The sequence below is a fragment of the Physeter macrocephalus genome, chromosome 8 (genome assembly GCF_002837175.3).
Source record: "Physeter macrocephalus isolate SW-GA chromosome 8, ASM283717v5, whole genome shotgun sequence".
In the NCBI taxonomy this organism is placed as follows: Eukaryota; Metazoa; Chordata; class Mammalia; order Artiodactyla; family Physeteridae; genus Physeter; species Physeter macrocephalus.
In genome coordinates, this window is record NC_041221.1 from 15,440,448 (window position 1) to 15,465,499 (window position 25,052).

Consider the following 25,052-nt stretch of genomic DNA (forward strand, 5'->3'; position numbering starts at 1 on the left):
TGGGGGGTCAGGTGCAGAGCAGGACCGAGTCAAAGGGTGTCTGTGGCAACTGGGAGCAGCTCTGTGGGCGCCCGACTGGGTGCGCAGTCGTCAAAGCGGGGGCTCTGTGCAGGGGCCTCACCGCTTTGCCTGTTTGTTTGGGGTGGGTGGGCGGGTGCAGGGGCAGGAGGGGCGCGGGGGGGGGTGCCAGGAGGGCTTGCAGAGCACTGGAAGATTTCTGTTGAAGACCACTCACCCAAAGTGCAAGATACTCGTGGACACTGTGGTACATGTTTCTGGTCGAAATAAAGTCTCCCAAACATGCTGCATCTGCCCTGAGCACTCCGAGTTATCCAGGAAACCAGCTGGTGTGCTTAGACTGAGAAGTGTTTCCCTGCAGACCCATTTCCTGCCCTGTTTCTGGGGAGGTTAATTCATTTTTAGGCTGTTCTTCTTTATGTCCTATTCCCCAAGTGCTGGCCCAGGGACACCCCGCGGCCTGCGAGGGTTGGTTTCCTGTGGGTCCCTTACACCAGTACTTCCACAGTGTGAACCTGCACAGTCACCTGGGGATCTTGGTAGAATGCAGATTCAGATTCTGTCAGTCTGGGGTATGGCCTCGGAGTCTGCAGTTCTGACTCTTTTCCAGAAGGTCATGTGACTGGAATAATTCAGCATGTAGCCTTTTGAGTCTGGCTTCTGTCACTTAGCAATGTGCGTGTAAGATCCACCCAGATTGTTGTCTGTCAGTAGCTTGTTCCTGTTTACTGCTGATTAGCATTCCATTGTGTGGATGCATCATGCTTTCTTTATCCAATCACCAGTTGAAGGACCTAAGTGTTTCCAGTTTTTCCACTATGAGTGAATTTTTAATTAAAAAATTTGGGGAACTTCGGAAGAAATGTAATTCTATTTTTCCATTGTTGTTTTAGGTGACATCACTCAAAAAGGATATGAAAAGAAAAGGGGAAAGCTGCTTGCACGTTATGTACCACTCACTCAAGGTAAGGTCAGCACGCGTCTCATAAAACCGATTTAAAATTTGATTTTAGAGCTTGACATTGGTAGTTTCATATTTTATTGAGAAGGTCTGGGCAAATAACGTGTCTACTATTAAATTATAAAATCCAAAGGCATAGAGTATAATTTATATCTCTGGTTTGGTGTAGGTTTCATTCCCAAATAGGATTTCTTTTATTTTTATGATCATAGACCATGATTATTTTTATGATTTTAGTAAGGAACATTTCCTTACTTAGGTTTGGAACAAATATTATAAAGATGTCAGTTCTTCCCACCTTAGATTGAACTGTAGAGTGCACATTCAGTGTTTCAACAGAGTTGTTGGGGGTGGAATTTAACAAGCTAATTTTAAAATTTATATACAAGTTTGGGACTTCCCTGGCAGGCCGGTGGTTAAGACTCTGCCCTTCCACTCCAGGGGGCGCGGGTTCAATCCCTGGTCAGGGAACTAAGACCCCATGTGCCGTATGCGGCACAGCCCCCAGCCCCCCGCAAAAAAGAGAAAGGTTTATAAAAAAAAAATGTATATACAAGTTTAAAGGGCCGAGGGATTCAAAATATGATAAAAAAGAGAATGAGGTGGGAGGATTTGCTGATTAGGATGCGAAGAGTTAACATCAAGCTGTCGTCATTAAGACCGCCTGGTTTGGCACAAGGGAAGGCAGCTAGATTAGCAGAGCAGACATGGGCCCAGACAGACATGCACCGCTGTGGAGACCAGGCTTATGGTGGAGGTGGTGGTGCCGCTCCCGGTGGTGGCACAGTTCCTTAAGACACAGAAACCAGCTCCACAGAAACCAGATATTAAGGGCCTAAATGAGAAAGGCAAAAATTATAGCACCTTTGGAAGACCATACAGGAAAACTGTCACCGTCTCTAAATAGGAGGGATTTCTCAAGTCCCTAAAGGTACCAAAAAGCAGCAACTGTAAAGGAAAAAATTGGTAAATCGGGGTGTGTTAAAATTAAGAATTTTATTTTATCAAAAGTCCCCATAAAGAGATTAAAGACAAGCCACAGCGTGGGAGGAGATAATCCTAGCACAAGTAACAGGAAAAGGACTAGTTTTCCAAGGGTGTAAAGCAGCAGTGTCAGCAGAGCCCTTTGCGATAGTGGGAATGGTCTGTAGCTCCACTGTCCGGTACACTGACCACTTGCCACGTGTGGCTCCTGAGCACTTGAAGTGTGGTAGTGTGACTGAGAGACTGAATTTTTAATTTAATTTTAATTAATTTAAACTCGAAAGAGCCAGAAGGTCCCCCAACATGATTTTTTAAAAAGCCCAGTAGGAAAATGGGCTAAAGACTTGAGTAAGTATTTTATTGGAGGAAACCCTAATAGCCAGCAAGCAAACGAAAAGATACTTACCTAAGCATGGTAGCAGTCAGAGAGATGCACATTAAACCATGACCCACCTTGGGTTGTTGGAGAGGGTTCAGACGGGTGTGCACAGCTCGTGGGACCTGGCAGAGTTGAAGAGGTGCAGAGGCAGCCGGCGGCTCTCCTTCAGGGACACGCATGCCCTGGAGAAACTGGATGCCTGCACCCTGTCCTTGTTCTGTGCACAAGAATGTTCATTGTTTTCCCTCAACTGCCAAGTGCTCAGGTGTCCATCAGCAGGATGCATACGTGTGTCAGCAAGGATGAATCTCATAAACCTAACGGGGAGTGAAAAAACGATTACACGGGAATATAGCCTGTAAAACTAAAAAACCCACCAAACTGCCACTTCTCAAACCTTTTTGTAGCTGGTAAAGAAAGAGGGGGAGGGAAGTGGTCTTCCCTGAAGTGAGCGTGGCATTTCCGTGTGCGTGGAGTGAGATTGGAGGGGGCCACAAGGAGCTCTAAGGCACATGAGTGTTTATTTCTTAACTGCTGCAGTTGTTACATTGAGTTTTTTTCTGTATAATAATTTTTGAACTGAATACATGCTTTATTCTGCCTGTATCGGTATGATATATTTTACAATAAATCGGTAACAAGAAGAATACTGAGAAGATGCTTTATGTACTGACATTCATCCATCCAAAATAAAGCAAAAACAAGTAAAATTGAGTACAATTGGAGGAAACTATTACAGAAAACATCTTGAAGCCCATTTGCCAGGCATCAACAGCAGCTGTCCAACGAGGCGTTCATGTGCCATCGTACTTCCTTTCCTCAGGGGCAGCCATGCCCGCCGTGCCACTCCCAGGCCCTCCGTCGGGGTGGCCAGTGCCTGTGCAGAGTCACAGACAGACAAGGCAGGCGAGTGTTAGCACAGCATGCCATCCTTGCACAGGTGCCGTTATTTTATACCTTGAAAACCTAGGTGACTCCTTACTTAGCTATTAGAATTAGTAAGAGCTTTGGTTTGATAGAAGACAGATATGCAAGAATCAATAACTTTTCTCTGGCAATATTTCTGTTTATAAAACAACTCACGTTCGTAATGGCAATTAACTATGAAATGTTTTTAATACATTTAGCAAGAAAGCCACAGGACCTATGTTAGGATCATGCAGTCCGTTTGAAAGAAATAACCAAGACCCTAAAATATGAAGAAATATACCAATATCCTAAATGGAAAAATTTAATATTATAAAAGTAGTAGTTTCCAAATTAATGTGTGAGCAAAATGTAGTCCATTCTGAATACCAGTGGCTGATTTTTTTTCCCGAAACCTGGCATAAGCCACTTGAAGGAGGAAAGTTCTTCAAGTAGCCAGCACATTTTTGGGAAGGAACACCAGTGAGAAGGCCCAGCCTTTGTGGTGTTCAGCCCGCTCGTGTGCACTTGGTAGTCCCAGCTGAGGGTGCTGGTGGACGGCGTGGCAGGCCCAACAGTGCAAGAGAGGGGCGTCTAGAAACGATTCAGGACAATTCAAAGGAGGGAAGGTTTATTTAGTAACTGGCGCCATCCCTTTGGAGGCAACAGTGGTTCCCTCTTCCTCTCCACCATTAGCGAACGTAAGCTTTAGACGGATTAAAGCTCTAAATATGTTTGTAATTATAAAATACTACAAAACTCTGGAGCATATTTGAATAACCTTTGAGTGGGGGTTACAAGATAGGAGACCTGGAAGAAAAACAGGTTATGATCGTCTCCCTAGAAATGAAAACTGCAGTGATTGCGACCAGCCGGCCATGGCCTGGCGGGGCGAGCACAGCCCCGGGTGGTGCCTCCAGCTGACCCAAGGCTTTCTGCAGGTCACTTGGGGGGGCTCCTTAGCTGGATGGAATTAACAGAAATTCAAAGAAGAGGACATACGGATGGGCAATAAACAGTAAAGTATGTTCAACCTCACTAGCAGATACGGGAATGCAAATTAGTGAACCATTTTTTTCCTGTCAGATTGGCAAAATTCTAAACCTTATAACATCCATCGCTGACAAAGATGTGGGGAAATGGCACATTGTGGGAGTGTGAGTTGCTGTGACCTTTCTGAGACGTTCTCTCTTGATACCTGTTAAAAATATACCTACTCTTTTATCCAGTGATTTCCCACTGGGCTTTGTATCTTCGTTGAATAAATGAATCGATTTCAGTAAAAGCACTGTATTTTGGAATAAAAGTGTAAGGATGTCCATATGCATATATGTCACTTAGCAGCATGCCTGGTTATAGTCTGTAACACGTAAGATTCTGTGTTCTCTGTTACGGACTCTAAAGAAATTTTATCCAGTCACAAGAAACAAAAAGCCAGAAGCAGTGCTGACCAGTATTGCTGTATGTCGCATATGTGTATGTGTGTTTACGTTCACACTTTGAAGAGCTGAACATGGATTTCCAGGGGGTGTCGCTGTCCTCTCGTGCTGCATAACTAACACCCCAAACCTGGTAGGTAAAACAACAGCAAGAGCAGCGTTTTGCCCCCAAACCTGCAGGTTGGCCAGGCTCAGAGGGCAGCTCCTCCGTGCCTGCAGAGCCAGAGCTGGTGTCCTGGCGGCTCCTCAGTCACAGGGGTGGCGTCGGTGCCGGGAGGCTTGGGCAGCCGAGCACCCGTGGCCCCCGTCCCCTCTGTCCTTTCTGTGTGTCGTCATAGAGAGCTGGGGGCCAGGTGGCCTTTCATGAGCAGCGTTGGAGGTCAGGACCCACCTGGGCCCAAGTGGGGATAGGCTGCTGCTTTGGGGGCAGTGATAAGGGCTGGGGGCCCTGGAGGTGATTTTTCGGAGATGTCTTGAAACAAAGGCTAAAACACTGAACAGATTCTTTTGATGAAGCCCAGCTGAGGGCTTCGCTTTGCGCTCTTCTCAGATGCCAGCAAACTAGGGCTCAGGCCACACTGGCTGCACGCTCGTGCGCCACTCCTTTCCTCGGCACGTGGCATCCAAGGGCCTGGGTGTCGGGGCTGTGGGCCTGAGAGCCCGGGGGGCCGCGACGGGGCGTGGAGAGCCGGCCGGCCGCCCGTCGGGGTTGGTCGGCACCCGTCTTCGTCCCTGTGTCTGAGGGCGGCTGGCGACACCCCTAGTGATGGCTTTGTGGGCTGTTTCCCACTGGGCTTGCTGACAACAGGGACACTGAGGGGGAGGGAGAGCTGGCCCTGGAGAGCCGGCCCCGCGTGCGCACGTGCCCAGATCGGGGCCCAGGACGGCTGGGTGCCGGTGGGCGGTGAGGCCGTGGGGCTGCGCTGGGCTGTGGGCGGCAGGACTGGAAGCGGACATTGACGTCTCCGCCCCGACCTCCAGATTCAGGGTCTTCTGGCCTTGGGGCTGCCACGGCGTGCGTGGTCGTGCAGCGGGTGCTGTGCAGCAGCAGACGGGAAGCGTGGGCTGTTCTACATGGGTTTTTCCATGATTGGAAAAGCAAATTGTTCACAGCAGGTGCTCCTGTAAAACTGTGTTTCAGGAGTAGATCCATCCCTACAAGCGGAGACTAGGATCCCTGGGCCCTCACAAGCCACGGCCCCCGCGCCCAAACAGCAGAAGCCGAGGCCCAGCCACGCCCGGGACGAGCGCTTCAGGTCAGGTAGGGACCAGAGGCCTGCAGGCCTCTGCTCGGACACCGCGTCTCCGCTGAGGAAATTGTTTTCTTTCTTTCTTTTTTTTTTAACTTTTTATTTTATATTGGGGTATAGTCGATTAACAATGTTGTGATAGTTTCAGGTGCACAGCAAAGGGACTCAGCTGTGCATATACATACACGTATCCATCCTCCCCCAAACTCCCCTCCCATTTGGAAGTTATTTTCACTTGAACCGTAACTTAGCACGTCATATTTTTCAAGAAAAAAATACAACTTCCACATAATATAGTATGTTTTAATGTAGCCTGGAGTGTAAGTGTTCTCTTCTTAGGGGATGCTTATAGAAATCTTAGGAGAAAGCTAAATCTTCCTTCCCCCATTAGAATAATTTCTGTAAATGGTTGTGTCCATTTTTCTACCTAGATCTTTGGGGTTGGTATTGGTGGATTTGTGCATCAAGGACCGCTTTACTACTGTAGGCGTTGTAGTATTTTTTTCTTTCTCTAATTTTGGAGATTTCCTTCTAATTAGATTTCTGCCAGTCTGTCAGTGCTTTTATAAATATTTAAATTTGTCTCTGATATTTTATTTGAATCATCAGGACATCCATTGAAAAAATTTGTGCTTTCAATTATAGATTACATATGGATAACTTTTGAACACTTTTTGCCTGTTTAACATTTTCACCATTGTGTGATTGTATATTTCCTTTATATTTAAACTCTCCCAATAAACCTTTGTATAAAGAAAAACTTTCAAGAGAGATAAAGAAATGGCCGTTTTGTTTTAAGAATACCTAAAAAGAACATTAAGATTTTAAATGTTATGTCAACATGGGAGTGTGATGAAGTGATTTGAGAAATTTTTGATCAGATAATTTCTTACCAATTTAATATACATTTTAAAAAACTTCCTCACGCTGATAATAGTTTCTTTTCTGATTACATAAATGATGCATGTAACATAGGATATTAGAAACAGCCCCATCAACATTTCACTGACACCATCTTCTTTAGCCCTGGGTACAGAAGCACACGCATGTACACATGCCGTAAGTAGGGTCACCAGAGGTCTCCTTCCTGTCCCTGCCTGTCCTCATCTCCCTGCTCCCTGTCCCCCCCACCATTTCCATGTAACTGACGTTGATGACCTGCTTTCTGCTCTTGTGAACTGTATCTGGTTCTCATTCTTTACTTTCTGAAAACAAGACCTTTATCATTAATGTGCTTTGCTCCTATTTTCCCTAAGGCTTTGTCTTCTCTTTGAACTCTCTTACAGTGGCTTTTGTAGCAGAAGTTTTTAATTTTTATGAAGTCCAGCTTATCAGTTCCTTTTCACGAGTAGTGCTTTTGTTCTTGCATCTAAGAAATCTTTGCCAAACCCAAGGTCACAAAGATTCTTACCTGGGTTTTCTTCTAGAAGTTTTATAGTTTTAGGTTTTACCTTTAGGTCTATGATTTAGATTTTAGTTAATTTTAGTATGATTCAAGGTATGGCGCATAGCTTACTTTTTTGCACGTGGTAATCCCGTTGTCCCCGATGCCCTTGCTCCTTTGTCTAAAAGCGGTCGCACGCATGTGTGACTCTCTTTCCGGACTCTCTTCTATTCTTTTGATTTATTCGTCTGTTGTTATGGCAGAGCCAGCTCTCTTAATGATTGTAGCTTAACAATCATTGTTCACATCAGTAGTGTTATTCCTCCAAGTTTATTCCTTACTGTTGTTCCCTTGTATATACTGTGCCTTTTTTCCCTCTGGTACCTTTAAGATTTTTCTCTTTGTCACTGGTTTTGAGTGACTTGATTATGATGTGCCTTGGTGTAGTTTTCTTTGTTTCTTGTGCTTGGGGTTTGTTGAGCTTCTTGGATCTGTTGCTTTATACCCTGTAATGTTGATATTGTCTAGATTTCTAGTTGTTGGTTGTCTTATCTGTACTTAGGTTTTTGTTTCTAAGGCAGCAGTAATGTTTAAGGTGTGGGCTCACAGTCACAGCCAGATCTCTTGCAGGGGCTCCTAGGTTTGTCTCTCTCCTGAGCACTGTCTTTCATGAGTGTTTTCGGTTGTATGTCCAGGAGTATTTTTATTACACCCTCAAGTTTAAATGATACTTTGGCTGGATATAAAATTCTAGGTTCAACACTCGTTTCTTCAGCTGTGTTGCCTTCTTGCACCCGGTGGTTACTATTGAGTAAAGTCAGTCTGTTTCCCGATCCTTCAAGATGATTTGCTCTTTCTCTCTGGAAGCTTTTAGGATTGACTGGCTGTCTTTGAAATTTGTAAATTTTATTTTGATACGCCTCGGTGTAAATTTTTCATCTTTCCTGATAGTACCCTATGAGCCATTTTACTATAAGGTTTCTAAATGCTTTAAAAATATTTTGTTGGGGAAAATTTGAACACGTACGGAAGTGGACTTGGTGGTGTGATGAGCCCCAGACTCGTCCAGCCTCTGCAGTTCCTGCCATGCTCAGGCTCAGTCTTGGCTTCTTCATCAACCCCCTGCTTCCTCCCTTCTCATGTGATTTTGAAGCACATCTCAGAGATCATGTTATTTCCTTTAGAGGTCATAATATTCTTGGCTTCTGTATCTGAAAAGAATGCATGTTATCTCTAAAAGATAATGCCACTGTCATAAAATAATTAACAATAATTCCTTAGTATCAAATACCCAAATGTTCCTGTGGTTTGAAAAAACAACAGTTTATTTGGACCCAGGATCCAAATGTGGTGCACATATCTCAGGTGGCTGATGTGTGTTTCCACCTTCGATAACTTGGTCTTGGGGCCTGGGCTGTGGTCCGGCAGCTCCATGGCTCCAGCAGGTCACTTAGGGTTCTGTGTTCTCTCACCAAGAGGTACTGCAGGCCTGAATCTCTCTCCTCCTTGGGATGCTGGCTGACCCATTTGTTCATTAGGGTGGCAAAATGGCTGGACTGCTTCTATGGAGAGAAACTTGTGCTCGCTCACCACAAGGCACAGGAGAGCCTGGAGAAACGCTCAATTCTTTCCATCTGTTTACTCCTTTTTAAAATAATGGGTTAGGTCACCGGCATCCTCCAAAGGCAGCCAATTATTTTTGCTTCCTCTCTTCCTTCCTTTCTTTTCTTTTATTTTGTTTTTTTAGCATTGTAGTTGATATTCAGTCCTTCTAGCATTTATCCTTGGTGATGTTCCAACTGCCCCATCTTTATGAGCCTTTGGGAGCGTCTCCACATCGGCTCCGGCATTTGGGTCACTGGGCCGTGTACTTGTTGGCTGTTAGGATGCAGTGCTCCAGGCTCCCCTGTGTGCTCCCTGCCCCACCCTAGAATCCACCATGTCTCAGGGTGCTTGCAGTGAGTCTGGGTGGTAGGGGTGCTCACCACTCTCAGGCTTGGCATCATTCCTAGACCTTCTTAGGGACAGAGGTAAGACATACTATTTAAAGATAAAATGCCACGTGTGTTCACGCTGATAATTGCCACTCAGATTCAGGACTGCAGGGTTTTCCCTCACTTCTTTGGTCTCTGTTTGTGTCACTTCTTTCCCTCACGAGTGTCTTGGTTTCCAGGGAGGTGCGATGGAGTGAGACCGTCAGACCCCTCTTTGCTTGCTCTCTCACACTCGACCACAAGCGTGGCAGTGTGGCGGGGCCCCCATGACCACCGGCAGCAAGACTGCAGGAGGGCCTGCGTTCCCTGTGCGGTTCTGCCGTCCTGGGGCTTGTCTGGGGCAGCGGCTTGATGGTCTGACCACAGGGCTTTAGCGCCACTTGGAGTGGTTTGTGCCACAGTCAGAGCACATTAGGTTCATGTTTCATTTTATTTTCAGTTTTGGGGATTTCTTCTTTTTGATTTAAATCTGAAAATATTTCCAAAGTCAAATCTACAAGCCGAGGAATATTTATGGAAATCTAGGACCAAGTTGGTTGTCTTATCTGTACTTAGGTTTTTGTTTGTTTCTAAGGCAGCAGTAATGGTTAAGGTGTGGGCTCACAGTCACAGCCAGATCTCTTGCAGGGGCTCCTAGGTTTGTCTCTCTCCTGAGCACTGTCTTTCATGAGTGTTTTCGGTTGTATGTCCAGGAGTATTTTTATTACACCCTCAAGTTTAAATGATACTTTGGCTGGATATAAAATTCTAGGTTCAACACTCGTTTCTTCAGCTGTGTTGCCTTCTTGCACCCGGTGGTTACTATTGAGTAAAGTCAGTCTGTTTCCCGATCCTTCAAGATGATTTGCTCTTTCTCTCTGGAAGCTTTTAGGATTGACTGGCTGTCTTTGAAATTTGTAAATTTTATTTTGATACGCCTCGGTGTAAATTTTTCATCTTTCCTGATAGTACCCTATGAGCCATTTTACTATAAGGTTTCTAAATGCTTTAAAAATATTTTGTTGGGGAAAATTTGAACACGTACGGAAGTGGACTTGGTGGTGTGATGAGCCCCAGACTCGTCCAGCCTCTGCAGTTCCTGCCATGCTCAGGCTCAGTCTTGGCTTCTTCATCAACCCCCTGCTTCCTCCCTTCTCATGTGATTTTGAAGCACATCTCAGAGATCATGTTATTTCCTTTAGAGGTCATAATATTCTTGGCTTCTGTATCTGAAAAGAATGCATGTTATCTCTAAAAGATAATGCCACTGTCATAAAATAATTAACAATAATTCCTTAGTATCAAATACCCAAATGTTCCTGTGGTTTGAAAAAACAACAGTTTATTTGGACCCAGGATCCAAATGTGGTGCACATATCTCAGGTGGCTGATGTGTGTTTCCACCTTCGATAACTTGGTCTTGGGGCCTGGGCTGTGGTCCGGCAGCTCCATGGCTCCAGCAGGTCACTTAGGGTTCTGTGTTCTCTCACCAAGAGGTACTGCAGGCCTGAATCTCTCTCCTCCTTGGGATGCTGGCTGACCCATTTGTTCATTAGGGTGGCAAAATGGCTGGACTGCTTCTATGGAGAGAAACTTGTGCTCGCTCACCACAAGGCACAGGAGAGCCTGGAGAAACGCTCAATTCTTTCCATCTGTTTACTCCTTTTTAAAATAATGGGTTAGGTCACCGGCATCCTCCAAAGGCAGCCAATTATTTTTGCTTCCTCTCTTCCTTCCTTTCTTTTCTTTTATTTTGTTTTTTTAGCATTGTAGTTGATATTCAGTCCTTCTAGCATTTATCCTTGGTGATGTTCCAACTGCCCCATCTTTATGAGCCTTTGGGAGCGTCTCCACATCGGCTCCGGCATTTGGGTCACTGGGCCGTGTACTTGTTGGCTGTTAGGATGCAGTGCTCCAGGCTCCCCTGTGTGCTCCCTGCCCCACCCTAGAATCCACCATGTCTCAGGGTGCTTGCAGTGAGTCTGGGTGGTAGGGGTGCTCACCACTCTCAGGCTTGGCATCATTCCTAGACCTTCTTAGGGACAGAGGTAAGACATACTATTTAAAGATAAAATGCCACGTGTGTTCACGCTGATAATTGCCACTCAGATTCAGGACTGCAGGGTTTTCCCTCACTTCTTTGGTCTCTGTTTGTGTCACTTCTTTCCCTCACGAGTGTCTTGGTTTCCAGGGAGGTGCGATGGAGTGAGACCGTCAGACCCCTCTTTGCTTGCTCTCTCACACTCGACCACAAGCGTGGCAGTGTGGCGGGGCCCCCATGACCACCGGCAGCAAGACTGCAGGAGGGCCTGCGTTCCCTGTGCGGTTCTGCCGTCCTGGGGCTTGTCTGGGGCAGCGGCTTGACGGTCTGACCACAGGGCTTTAGCGCCACTTGGAGTGGTTTGTGCCACAGTCAGAGCACATTAGGTTCATGTTTCATTTTATTTTCAGTTTTGGGGATTTCTTCTTTTTGATTTAAATCTGAAAATATTTCCAAAGTCAAATCTACAAGCCGAGGAATATTTATGGAAATCTAGGACCAATGTGTGGGACCCACGTGTAGGCCGAGCTTGTGTTCCTTTTACATTCAGTGAAAACAAATAAAAACGTGAACCATGGTTTTGTTACTTCATAAGGAATCTTGTAACACATGTCTTTGTTGCTGTTCTTTCCGTGCAGATGTTCACACCGAGGCCGTGCAGGCAGCTTTGGCCAAATACAAAGAGAGGAAGATGCCCATGCCTTCCAGGAGGCGCTCCGTCCTCACGCACACGGCCGTGGAGGCCTACACACCCCCAGGTACTGGGCAGGGTCACGGTGGCCTGGGAGGGGTTTCCCATTGGGGCGGCACAGCCTCCGACCGTAGTGAAGAGTGTGGGGGCGGGGGTGGTGGTGCAGGCTTGCTTCCTACAGGACATCTGTGTAGATTTTACTTTTTTCACTAAGATGCAGTTTGTGTTTTTTAGTAAAGAGAGGAACCTGCAGTACGTGCTTCATGGGATGACAGAGTTCCCTGAATTCAGAATTCTAAAATTATTCTCATCTCATTAGCTATTACTTGTTATGTTGTTACCAGGCCTTAAATGGGAAAGAATAAGGCTGTTTGGAGGGTTATTTATTTTGTTATGGTGGTTTTGTTGTCGTGACCATTAGAAATGAAAACTTTTACGTGGAGTCTCTCTTCAGGATAGTTAGTATGTCTTAAGTTTCTTCGAAAACCCTGTCCAGGTGCTTGAGAGCACGAGGCTGCTGCCTGTCTGGTTATTTGAGTCATGAAACTGGTGACGTGTGTGTTTGGTTTGAAGATATGGTAAAAAAACAGACACACGAGGTCTGCAAGATGAGCGTAGTGTTTTGGTGATGCTTCCTCACTCAAAAAAAAAGTTTATGTTGTTGAAAAAAGTCTTAGCAATGGCTGTCAGATTCTTGTTTCTACTGAATATAACCGTAGATACTACCCAGTTTTTAAAGAACTTACCGATAACTGTGAAACCCGTGATAAAATGCAGTCGTGCTGACTGGATGAAACCAGAACTCACCTCACTTTCCTTGCCCGAGGCAGTGGTCTCAGGCAGGGGCTCTTTTCAGAGCTCAGTCACGTCCGTCCGCTGAGGGGAGGCTGGTGCCCTGGGGGTGGACTCCGGGGACCCCACAGCACGCGCTGAAGCCGTCAGGCTTGGGGCTGGCTGCGCTTCTGGGGGTGACACCCCGAGACCGAGCCTCCGGGGGAGCCCGGCCGCGGGGCTCATGGCCCGTCAGACGCAGGCCCTCCTGGACGCGCGGGCGCGGCTGTGCAGGGGCCCAGTGCATGGGCCGGCGGGGGCCAGTGGGGACTCAGGATGCCCCCCTCACGCCTGTCCTCATTATTCTGACCACAGACACGTCGTCCGCCTCAGAAGACGAGGGCTCTTTACGGCGGCCCGGGCGACTGGCCTCCGCGCCGCTCCAGAGCCATGCCGGCATCGCACCCTGGCTCGACCAGGCCGTTCAGGGCTCGCCTGCCTCCTCCGCCGCCTCCTCCACCTCATCTCGCCCGGGAGGGCGGCCTGCCGCTGCGCCCAGTGCCGCCGCCGCGCCCGCAGGCCCCGCGGCCCTCGCCCGCGTAGGTCGGTACAGCCGCAGGGGTCCCTCCAGGCAGGGGAGCCCCCACGCGCAGCCAGACCCACCTTCTCCTTTTCCCACGGAAAATGTCCTTTCGGTAACGAAAGTGGTTCCTGATACTTCTGTGGTTTGGCAGCCCCAGCCAGGCCCTGTGGGCCTCCCCCAGGGTCCCCGATGAGTGCCTGGTGTTTCTGCTCTGGAGGGGGTGGCCGGCACAGGTGCACGGTCCCTGACCATCAGGGGGCCAGCCGCCTGCGCGTGGTCCCCGCCTTTGCTCCTTCCTTGTGTGTACAGCTGGAGCCCTCGGTTGTCCCTGCGCTGGGCGTCCCAAGGCGAGGCTGGGGCTGCTGCCGCCGTCCGGCCTTTCTTCCTCCACATACCAGGGTTAGACAGCCCTCAACCTGAAAAGAGATGTCAGTCAGATCTCAGTCATATGGGTGCCCAGACCTTTTCCAAGTCACCCAGCCCTTTAAATTACATTAACCTTAGGGGCTTCCCTGGTGGCGCAGTGGTTAAGAATCCGCCTGCCAGTGCAGGGGACATGGGTTCGAGCCCTGGTCCGGGAAGATCCCATGTGCCGCGGATCAGCTAAGCCCGTGTGCCACAACTACTGAGCCTGCGCTCTAGAGCCCGCGAGCCACAACTACTGAGCCTGTGCTCTAGAACCCACAAGCCACAACTGAGCCTGCGCGCCACAGCTACTGAAGCCCATGCGCCACAACTACAGAGCACATGTGCCCAACTACTGAGCCTGCGCTCTAGAACCCACAAGCCACAACTGAGCCTGCGCGCCACAGCTACTGAAGCCCATGCGCCACAACTACAGAGCACATGTGCCACAACTACTGAAGCCCATGCGCCTAGAGCCCGTGCTGCGCAACAAGAGAAGCCACTGCAATGAGAAGCCCGCACACCGCAGTGAAGAGTAGCCCCCGCTCAACGCAATTAGAGAAAGCCCGTGCACAGCGATGAAGACCCAACACAGCCAAAAATAAATAAATAGATAAATAAATAAATAACATTAATCTTAGAAAGGAAAACATTGCAAACTTTTCACCATTTAAAGTCATTTTTTTTAAAAGCAAAACTAGTAACGTAGCTGGCATGCAAAGCCCACGTGCATTCTTGCACTAGTACCTTAAAAAAGTGTACTTCTCAGATGGTGCATCAGCATTGCTGGGATCATCTGAACACCCTCTTCCTTCCAGGTGTGGAGGGAAGAGCTAAGTCGCGTGATTGCAGCCTGAGACCACACAGCTGGCTGTGCTGGAGCCGGGGCTGGCCCACAGTTTTCTGATTCCTCTTCCTTTTCTTTGCTGTTAGCTGCTGTTCTGCTAAAACCAAAATGGTGCATCAGAGGTGGGCCCATGACTGGCCAGTGTTTTGGGTGGGGTCCCAGTGGGTTAACACCCCCCAGGCAGGCCCAGGTCTCAGGTGCTGAACTGCTTTTATGTAAGATCTTGGTCATTTGGCTGGACTGGGCATTGTAAGTGACCGACGTCTTCCATCTCTGGCCTCTGTGGGCCCATCAGGGATGCTCTTTGCTTGTTATTGGCTGTGTCACTGCAGACGTCTGCATATTTCTGTGGAGCTCGTGCCGTGAATCTTGGGTGAGAACTCACGACTCCTCGACCTGCTTCTGGCAGGTGGAGGGGCCTCCAAGACCGCCGGGGTCGGGCTGTCAGGACTGTCCTGGGGAGTTTGCTTTACGAGAAAAGGCTCCTTTGGAAACAGCCTGCCAGGATTGTTTTGGTAGCTTTCCTGGGGCTCCTAAAATGGCCGGTGGTTATAGCCCACCTGTCCTCACGGGGGTGTACAGTGGAGAGCTTGAAAATAGCTTGAGACGGATATATTTTCCTGTTTGTCATGGCGATTTCACATTTTGGAAATACACAGGTACCTCCAGTGTGAGGAGAGCAGTAACGTTTGAATGTTTTCTTCGCTTAGTTCAGCTTCCCGAAGCTCTCTTCTGCGTTCGACGGTGAAGGGAATAGGGCAGAATTTGCTTCTATCAGCCATTGCCGAGCTGTCGTAAACACGGCTTCCTGGTGGGTTAGAAGTAGAAGCATATTTAGCGTGAAAAATTGACCACAGTTCAAAATGTTTAAGCAGACAGCCCTCGACTCCCCAGGGTTGTGGGGTGTTTTGAACGTAAGGTGTGTTTTGAGTGGTGTCTCCATCCCCGAAAGGTCCTGGCTGTAAAGACTTACAAGGCGGGTTTGTCACCTCTGTGGGTGGAGGACTCCTGATTGTGCAGGTGTGGCTGAGACCACTCCTCTCGCATCCTGCTCACCTGGCCTCACGTACACATTGTGTGATTAGTTCTAGTAGATTCTAAACATCTTAACTCGGGCTCTACTTAATACCTTACTGTTGTTTGTAACCTTCATATGCTACCTGTTTGACCTGAATTTTTAAATCTGAAAAATACTCCATTTCCCTCTCCTGGTTATAAAAACCATCCTTTGTTTTAGTTTCTGACACTAGAAAATTCTTCAATTTGGGCTAAGGAAAGAAGTATAGAAAGAAGATGACTATAAAAAATTGGAGGCAGACAATGTTAGGTAAAGATAATTAAAAATATATATCATTTTCAATTTTGGGTTAGGAAAATCATATACATAAAACATTTGGACACAAATTAAATACCTATATTTAAAAGCAGTATATTTAATTACAGTAGTTCAGTTTTGTTTTGTTGTAAATTTATTTATTTATTTATTTATTTTTGGCTGCATTGGGTCTTCGTTGCTGTGTGTGGGCTTTCTCTACTTGCGGCAATCGGGCTTCTCATTGCGGTGGCTTCTCTTGTTGCGGAGCACAGGCTCTAGGCAAGGCTCAGTAGTTGTGGCGCACGGGCTTAGTTGCTCTGCAGCACGTGGGATCTTCCTGGACCAGGGCTCGAACCCATGTCCCCTGCATTGGCAGGCGGATTCTTAACCACTGCGCCACCAGTAAGTCCTAGTAGTTCATTTTTATTTTGAGTGTAGTTTGCTTACTTTTATTGCAGCTATTTAAGAAACTATCTTGTAGTTGAGATTACCATTTGTACCTTTTTTCATTAATACCTGTTAAAATCACTCTTTTTTTTCTTTGCTAGATTCAGAAGGGCAGGGAAATTTCTTTTTAAACTGAAAGAACTTTGTGATAGGCATACTTTAAAATGCTAATTTCATTAATATCAAGCTTTTTCAAGGGTTTTGTCAAAAAGTTAGGTTTTTCCAAGTGGTGTTTTCTGCTCTGTTAATAGTGAGTTTGTGTTTTTCAGCCACATAATTTCATCTTTCTACATATTTTTTAAAATTCTTAGATTGCATGCTGCCTAGGTTATGAAATGATAGATAAATGATTGTCATTAAAAAATTTTAAGTACCAAAGTGCCATCTATGATGGTGGGAGCATTCATTTGAAGACTAAAGAGATTACAGATCAGTATCGATTCTCAAGAGTGGATGAGCGTCACGCTAGGTCCAGACTCGGTACTTTCCTGGTGGAAGGCTTGGTTGTAGCAGAGATGCTATAGCAGCTCCCAGCCAACCAGTATCCGAACAGATAAAAATGCCGTACAGTGAAAACGAAACCCAGAGTCAACATTCAGACAGTGGAAGGAGTGACTTTAAACATTTTCTGTATCTGACATAGTTTGTCTTTAAATGTGACATTAATACATTCTGCCTTAAGAACCTGATTGCAGCCTCTTAATAGTGAGACTTTTGAACTGGCAGTAGGGATAGTTTTTAATCTGTGTAGGTTTATTCTGTGAAGACTGCAAAGGTTTGTGTCTGCATGACAGCCAACTTGCCTTTTGGGGGCGTGGGGGTAGTTTATAGAAGCCTGGTAATTTTTCTCATAATACAATGAAAAATGTCCCAACAACAATTGATTTAAAATGCGTTTCTGCTTCATTGAGGGAGATTTCTAAGTAAAACCTCATTAGGCCATTGGGAAAGGCGAGTTCCTTGCACCGTCTCTGTGCCGTAGTTTGGTGGTTCTGGTCTAGTTCCCTCTGAGAACTGGATGGCCACCTGCACGCAGTGCTGTCGGGCCATGTCCGGAGTTCAGAGTTCACAGGATCCGATGTGCCTCGGTCAACCAGAAAAGCAAAATGAGTCAGAATGCCCCATGCCTTGCTTAGAGCTCAGCTAGTGAAGCTTCAGCCGAATGGGGTTTAAACAGAAACTTAAGGTTAGTGCTCTTCTGAATTAACAGCACCTTTATTCTGGGTTTGTTTTTCAAAAGCAGATCTGCATTCTGCCCCTCCCGACGTCACCACGGGCCTCGCACAGCATCAGCACACCTACTGTGAGCATCCACAGCTGGCTTCCGTGCGAGGAGCCCCTCGGGGCAGCAGGAGTGTCCTAGAGACGGCAGGTGGTGAGCATCCTCTCTTCCTTCTTTTGAGACAGCAGAGCACCGGTATTGGACCTCGCCTTGGTGTCTTCGGTTTAGCAAACCTGAGCCAGTCATCGGGCGTCACCCTGGTGCGCTTAAACTGCCCGTGTACATCTTGCGGAGAAATAATCAGGAGTAGCTTCGGAATTGGTCAGATGGGGAAAGGAGAGTAGGGAGGAGAAAGCCTTCACTTTTAAATCGGACGCCCAGAGTTTGGATCTGCAGTACTGTGGGAAAATGAGAAGCTGGGGAAGTTCCCTTTCGTGGACCCCATAGGATGAGGGCAGCCCCACCTGGGACAGCAGCCCCTGCAGTCTCCCTCCTCAGCAGCCTGTGATCAGTGCAGCCATGGCCGGGCTGTCCCACGTGCAGGCCCGGAGATGTCAGCATGAGTCTCGTCTCCTCATTTGTACCAGTTCCTTTTGAAACAGTTTCCAGTATCTTTTATCAGAATCACATGGAGTTTTCCTTCCAATGTGCCAAATTTGAGTTGCAGAAAAATCCAGAGTATCTCAGGAGTGTTTTATACTCCTGAGCAGTCGGTCAGGTTTTGTTGAGGTCTTTCAGCTCCTTGGTCAGGTGCAAGAGGAGAAACTGAGTCAACATGAAGCAGGCTTTACATTTGTTAGATAGATTTTAAAATTTTAATTTGTTACTTTTTAAATTTTCTTTTAAAAAATATTTATTTATTTACTTATTTATTTTTTGGCTGCGTTGGCACTTAGTTGTGGCACGTGGGATCTTTCGTTGCAGCCTGCGGTGCACGGGCTTCTCTGTAGTTGCGTCTCGCGGGCTTAGTTGCCCCGTGGCCTGTGGGATCTTAGTTCCCCGACCAGGGATCGAACCAGCAGCATCCCCTGCATTGCAAGATGGATTCTTAACCACCGCACCACCAGGGAAGTCCCTATTTAAAATATTTTAAGAACTTAGTTGAGGTATAAATGACATATTTTCTACTGCACATATTAACGTGTAATTTTATCAGCTTTAAGAGCCATGTACACCGTGAAACCCCCACTGCAGCCAGCACACCCAGCACTCCTGGAGGCTTCCTTCCTTGTGTGCCTTTGTAACAGCTCCTTGCTGCCCTTTTTGGCTTCCCTCAGGCAACCGCTGATTTACTTCCTGACACTATCGATTAGTTTGCATTTTCTAGGATTTTATAGAATAGAATCGCCCAGCATCTACTCTTTATTGTCTGGCCTCTGCCACTCTGCAAAATTATTTCGAAATTCGTCCATGTTCTTGCATGTATCAACAGTTATTCCCTTTCTTGATCTGTTTCATCCTACAGATGCACCCTAGTTTATCTTTTACCTATTGATGGATATTTGGGATGTTTCCAGTTTTTGTCTATTAGAGGTAAAGCTGCTGTGACTACTCCTTTACAAGTCTTTGTGTGGGTATATCCATTCCTTTATTTGGGGTCAGTACCTAGGAGAAGAATAGCTGGATCATATTAGTAGGTTTATGTTTTAGCTTTTTAAGAAATTGCCAAACTGATTTCCCAAGTGGTTGTACCATTTTACATCCCCACCGTTAGTGATAAGAGTCCTAGTTCCTCCACATCATTGCCGAGAATTGGTATTGTCGGTTTTTAAATTTTAACCATCCTAATAGGTGTGTAGAGGTATCTCATTATAGTTTTAATTTGCATTTCCCTAATGACTGATGATGTTTAGCATCTTTTCATGTGCTTGTTTGCCATCTATATATCTTTTTAGAAGAGTCTGTTCCAATCTTTTGCTTACTTTTTAAAATGTGTTGTTTGTTTTCTTACTAAGTTTTGAGAGTTCTTTATATAATCTGGATACAAGTTCTTTTTCAGGTTTATAAATTGTACTTTCTCCCAGTCTATGGCTTGTGTTTTCATTCTCTTAATAGTGCTTTTCAGAGAGCAGAAGCTCTTAGTTTTGATGAAGTCCAGTTTACCATTTTTTTCTTTCATGGATCCTATTTTTGTGTCATATCTGAGATATATTTTCCTAACCCGAGGTCATAAAGGTTTTCTCCTATAATTTTATAGTTTTATGTTTAGGTATATGATTCATTTTGAGTTAAGTTTAATATCAGTGCAAGGTATGAACCTAAGTTCACTTTTCTGTATATGGGTGTCCAGTTGTTCTAGGATCATATGATACAAAGACCCTTCTTTCCCTATCCAGTTTCTTTGGCATCTTTAGTGAAGATCGGTGGACCTCATATGAGAGAAGCCTATTTCTGGGCTCTGTATGCTGTTCCACTGCTTTGTCTGTCCTTATACCGGTACCACACTGTCATGATCAGTTTGTTAACTTCTACCAGAATTCCTGCTGGGTTTTGACTGGTACTTCACTGACTCTCTAGATCAATTCGGAGAGAATTGGCATCTTAACAATACCGTATGTTTCAATTGATAAATATGGTATATCTCTCCATTTACTTAGCTCTTTAAAAAAAATTTTCAGCACTGTTTTGTAGCTTTCAGTGTACAGGTATTGCACATATTTTGTTAAAATTATCTCAGAATAGGGACTTCCCTGGTGGCGCAGCGGTTAAGACTCTGCGCTCCCAATGCAGGGAGCCCGAGTTCGATCCATGCCACAACTAAAGGAGCCCACCTGCCACAACCAAAACCGGGTGCAACCAAATAAGTAAATAAATATTTTAAAAATGTGTACATTAAAAAAAATTGTCTCAAAATACGTTATATTTTTTGATGCTATTGTACAAATGGTATTTAAATTTTTTTCTAGTTGTTTATTGCTCATCTATAGAAACATAGTCGGTTCTTGTTTATTGATCTTACATTAATTCTCGTAGTCTTTTTGGTAGATTCTGTAAGATTTCCACATGTATGATCATATTGTCTATGAATACCATTTTAATTTTCTTTCCAAATTGTTTGCCTGTAGGAATGTTTAGTTTCCTGGCTTTATTGCAGTGTCTAGGACTTCTAGTAACGTCAGTTAGAAATGTCAAGAGTGGACACAAGTTGCCTCGTTTCCCATTTTAGGGGAAAGATCCGCTTTTCAATTTTTTTTTTTTTTTTTTTTTTTTTTTGGGTGGTACGCAGGCCTCTCACTGTTGTGGCCTCTCCCTTTGCGGGGCACAGGCTCCGGACGCGCAGGCTCAGCGGCCATGGCTCACGGGCCCCGCCGCTCCGCGGCACGTGGGATCTTCCCAGACCTGGGCACGAACCCGTGTCCCCTGCATCCGCAGGCAGATTCTCAACCACTGCGCCACCAGGGAAGCCCTCAATTTTTAATTGTGGTGTTAGCCATGGGTTTTTCACAGATGCTCTTCATCAGGTTGGGGACGTTCCTTTTTTTCCCCTAGTTTTCTGAAAATTTTTATCATGATTTTTGTTAAATGATTTTTAAAATGTGTTAAACTCATCACATGGTTTTTTTTTCATAGTTTGTTAATATAGTACATTTCATTGACTGATTTTTGAAGATTAAGCCAAAGGTATGTTCTCAAGATAAACCCCACTTGGTTATGGTGCATTACCTCTCTTACATACTGTGGATTTGATTTACTAGTATTTTGTTAAGGATTTGTGTCTATGTTTGAGATAAATACTGGTCTGGGATTTTTGTTGGGTTTTGGTATCAAGATAATACTCATCTCAGATGAATTGAGCAGTGTTCCTTCCTCTTCTGTTCTCGCGTCAGGTTTGTGTCTTTGGAGGAGTCTGTCCGTCTCGCCTCTGCTCCGCAGGTTCCCTCGTTGTCGTGGGTGGGTGTGGGGCCTGCGATGCTGTCCTGCCCGGTCCTGACACCAGCAGTTAGGGTCTTCTCACTCTTCATCTTAATCGTTCTAGCTAGAGAGTTCACTGGATTTTGTTTATCTTCAAAGAACCAGTTTTAGTGTAATTGTTTTTCTCTATTGTTTATCTTTTTTTCTATTGCATTTACTTCTACTCATATACATTACTTCTTTCCTTCTCCTTACTTTGGCTTTCCTTTGCTCTTCTTCTTCCAGTTTCTTTTTTTAAAATTCAGAATGTGTTTATTGGGATGTTTTTCCGTTCGTCTTGATTCGGGGTGATTTCAGTTGCTGCCACGCCTGCCCCTCCCACATCGTCTGCTGCTTTCATGATGGCAGAGACGGTGCCACGGCCCCAAATATTTACTCTCTAACCCTTTAAGAAAAAGTTTGCCAACTCCTAGTACAGGAAAATAAGCAGAAAATACAGACAGTTCACAAAAAGAAATGTAAAAATAGTTCTTACACATGATGTTCATTCAGCCTTTTTCGCAATTAGAGAAATACACATTGCTGTTGGGAATGCAAAGCAGGTCAGCCTCTCTGGAAGAGCATTTGGTAAGATCTGTGTCTGTACTTCCATTTGGACCCAGCAGTGCCAGTGTAGGAGTTTCCCCTGAATGCACACCTCTAAAAATAAGGAAACACATGCACACGAGGTCGTTCATCGCAGCACTGTCTATACGTCCAAAATATTGGGAAGTACCTACTATCCATAGCCTCTCAAATTGGTTGAATAAACCTGGTACCTTCACATTGTGGTGGACCGTGCAGCTGTCAGGAGTAGCGAGAAGACCTTTATGACCTGGAATGAGGTGCTTTTCTAGGAGACATTAAGTGAAAAGGCAAAGAGTAAAGGAACATTTACAGTACACTGCCTTTTGTGTGAGAAACAGGAAAATAAAGCAAGCATAAATCTACTATCTCTATAGAAGAAAATGCAGGAAGGAGAAGCCAGAAAGCAGTGGGCTGGTTCAGGCCGCAGGTGCATGGGGTGGGGCGGGAGAAGGACTTCAGGAGGGAGTGACGTTTTTTTGAGTTTATCTTTTTATACAGTTGTGACTTTTAGAAGTACGTTCTACACATTCAAAACATAAACTTAATGGATGGAAGGAAGGGAAAAACCCTAAAACTGAAAGGAATTGTAAATAAACAAACCTGATTGTATTTCCGAGAACTACGTAGCCACCCTTAAGAGGGTGAGGGGAGAGAGCTGACAGAGGTCAGTGATGGACTCAGCACCCTCGGTCCTGGACGAGGCTGTGTAGGAAGCACAGCAAACCAATTCTGAACTCTAGTTCGTAGCTTTGTTTCTGTCGTGGTTTGGGTACAACAGTTGGAACTGATTCTGTATCTGCGATAGCACTGAGCAAAGGTGTTGGTGTTGGGTTCTCGCTGCAGAGGAAAGGCACCCGGACGTGAGCACAGCACTGGGGGCCCTGGCGTGGGCTCGGGGCGCTAGGGTACAGACCTGTATCTGTTATGCGGCCCGTGTGCACACGTGTATTGTATGTGTAGGGGGGTGTGCATATCCATGGGTACGTAGGTGTGCGTGTGCACAGAATACTTTCTCAGCTCCATGTGCTAGAAGAAGAAAGACACGGAGCAGTAGCGGTGAGCACACCGAGGCGCCAGGTCTTGGTCTTCAGTACCTCTCCCTCTCAGGAGAGCCAGGAAGGGAGGAAGGAAGTCAGGCGTCAGCTGTAAATGTCAGTGGACTGCTCAAGCTGGAAAATAATTCGGCAACCGTTGCAGTAAACCTTGCCTCTGGCAGAATGACCAGTGGCCGTTACATGGAGGGAGAGAGCTGGATGAAGATCAGGATACTCGTGAGGTCCTGAAGTGTCTCCTCTCACACTCTTATTAGTGGCACAAGCCAAAAATAGTACCGATAGTGGAGCACTGGACTGCACATTTCCTGGGTGACAGAAACCTGCGTCTCCCTGAGGGTAGGTGGGTGTCCCGTGGGTCTGGACGTGATACTCAGGTACTGCTTCAGCCAGGAATGCAGCATCTGACTTGAATCCTGAGAAAACCTCAAGCAAATGCAGGATGAGGTATGTGCTACTTAATGATGGAAAGAACTGGACTCTTTCAAAGTGCTGGTGTTGTAAAGGACAAGGGAGACTGCTGACCAGGCCAGTGAGTGCAGCTCTCGATCGCTGGCCCAGCCCTGGAGGAAGGAGGTGCCAGCCGCCTCGCGGTGCACGGGGGTGGCTGGGGCTCCAGGCCTTGCCCTCGCTTCCTCTGCCAGCGCGCCTGCTTGTGTTCCCACATGCCTTTTCCTCCGAGCGCTTGTCACCGAGGCTGGTGCTCTGTTCCACCAGCACATGTATGTATTTCTGCTGGTTTTTGTGCAGTAGACGGTGACCTGTTTGAGGGCAGACTCTCATCTGTCTTGGCTGACTTTACATCTCCCAGAACGGCGTTCCTTAATAATTATGGAGGACACCGGAAAGCTTTTAGCTTATGCAGGTTATGTCTCTGTATATTTACCATATTAGAAATTAAAACTAAAGATTTTTAAAAATATTTACTAACTCATTTAAAAATAATAAGCTCATTATCTCAACATAAGTAGCACATATGTATGAAAACAGTTCTAATACAACGAGATGCCGTGAGAAGGGTAGGCTTGTCTGCTGCGGTTGCTGGTCTCTTGTAGCTGGCGCGAGAGCAGCGTCTGGGTGGGTTCCGTCTGCCGGGCGTCCCACACTGTGTGGCCTCTGGAAACCTCCACTGTGCGCGTGTGAGAGAGGGGAGGGAAAGAGCAAATGGCGTCTCTAATGTGACCCCTGAAAGGGTCTCGGGCACCCCTAGGGGTCCCTGGGCCACTCTGAAAACCGCCAGCTTAGAACAAGTTCTGGTTCCTGGAATGCATTCAGTAAACATTTGTCAGAGGAACTAATAAATTCCAAAATGGCCATCTGAGGGGGCCAGTGCTTGGTTGGATTTACAAGTTCTGACGCACTCACGCGGGTGGTCTCTGGACCTGGGTTCTGCACCCAGCCTCAGCGCTCTCTTCCCGTGGCAGGTGTCCCCGTGAGTGGCAGAGTGTCCTCCAGGATCCAGCAGCTTCTGAACACCCTGAAGAAAGCAAAGCGCCCTCCGCTGAAGGAGTTCTTCGTGGATGATTTGGAGGAGCTGTTGGAAGGTGAGTGTCCCGACTCCGGCCCGCTAGTTTGTGCAGACAGGGCGGCCGTTACATCTGAGCACACAGGCAAACGCCCTTCCTACGTGGGTCAGACCCAGACTCTGTGGTCATCATGTGTGGTGGGGACCTCAGCGTCACACACGACCTCGGGCTCTGTGTCAACAGCTCGCAGTTAGGAGACAGCGCCTCTCTGTGCCTCTGGTCCGGTGGTTAGTACTTGGTAAGAATACATCTAAGATTTCATTTTACTTCCATGATTTACTTTTTTATTTAAACTTTAAATCTGAAAGACTTGTCTTCCCGTGGTTTTATTTATTTTCCCCTTGGTTTTAAAGTATTATATCTTTAGCAAAGTTTGGGC

General features: G+C 46.3%; 1 protein-coding gene across 6 annotated transcripts in view; it reads left to right on the forward strand.

The window, feature by feature from the left end:
- Positions 1-5,864: 5,864 nt before the first annotated feature.
- The window catches only part of DIP2A (disco interacting protein 2 homolog A), a 70,909-nt gene continuing 51,721 nt past the window's right edge, over positions 5,865-25,052 (forward strand). For 2 of the 6 annotated variants that reach the window (XR_003680851.2, XM_028492772.2), the window contains exons 1-5: positions 5,865-5,948; positions 11,974-12,093; positions 13,173-13,400; positions 17,638-17,769; positions 24,572-24,691. Coding sequence is in view for 5 of the 6 variants with exons in the window: in XM_028492772.2 (XP_028348573.1) it covers positions 12,027-12,093; positions 13,173-13,400; positions 17,638-17,769; positions 24,572-24,691 (547 nt within the window). In the remaining variant the exon portion in view is untranslated. Of the gene's footprint in view, positions 5,949-11,973; positions 12,094-13,172; positions 13,401-17,637; positions 17,770-24,571; positions 24,692-25,052 lie in introns of those variants that run through there. The other 4 variants (XM_055086494.1, XM_028492769.2, XM_028492770.2 and 1 more) reach the window with 4 other exon arrangements.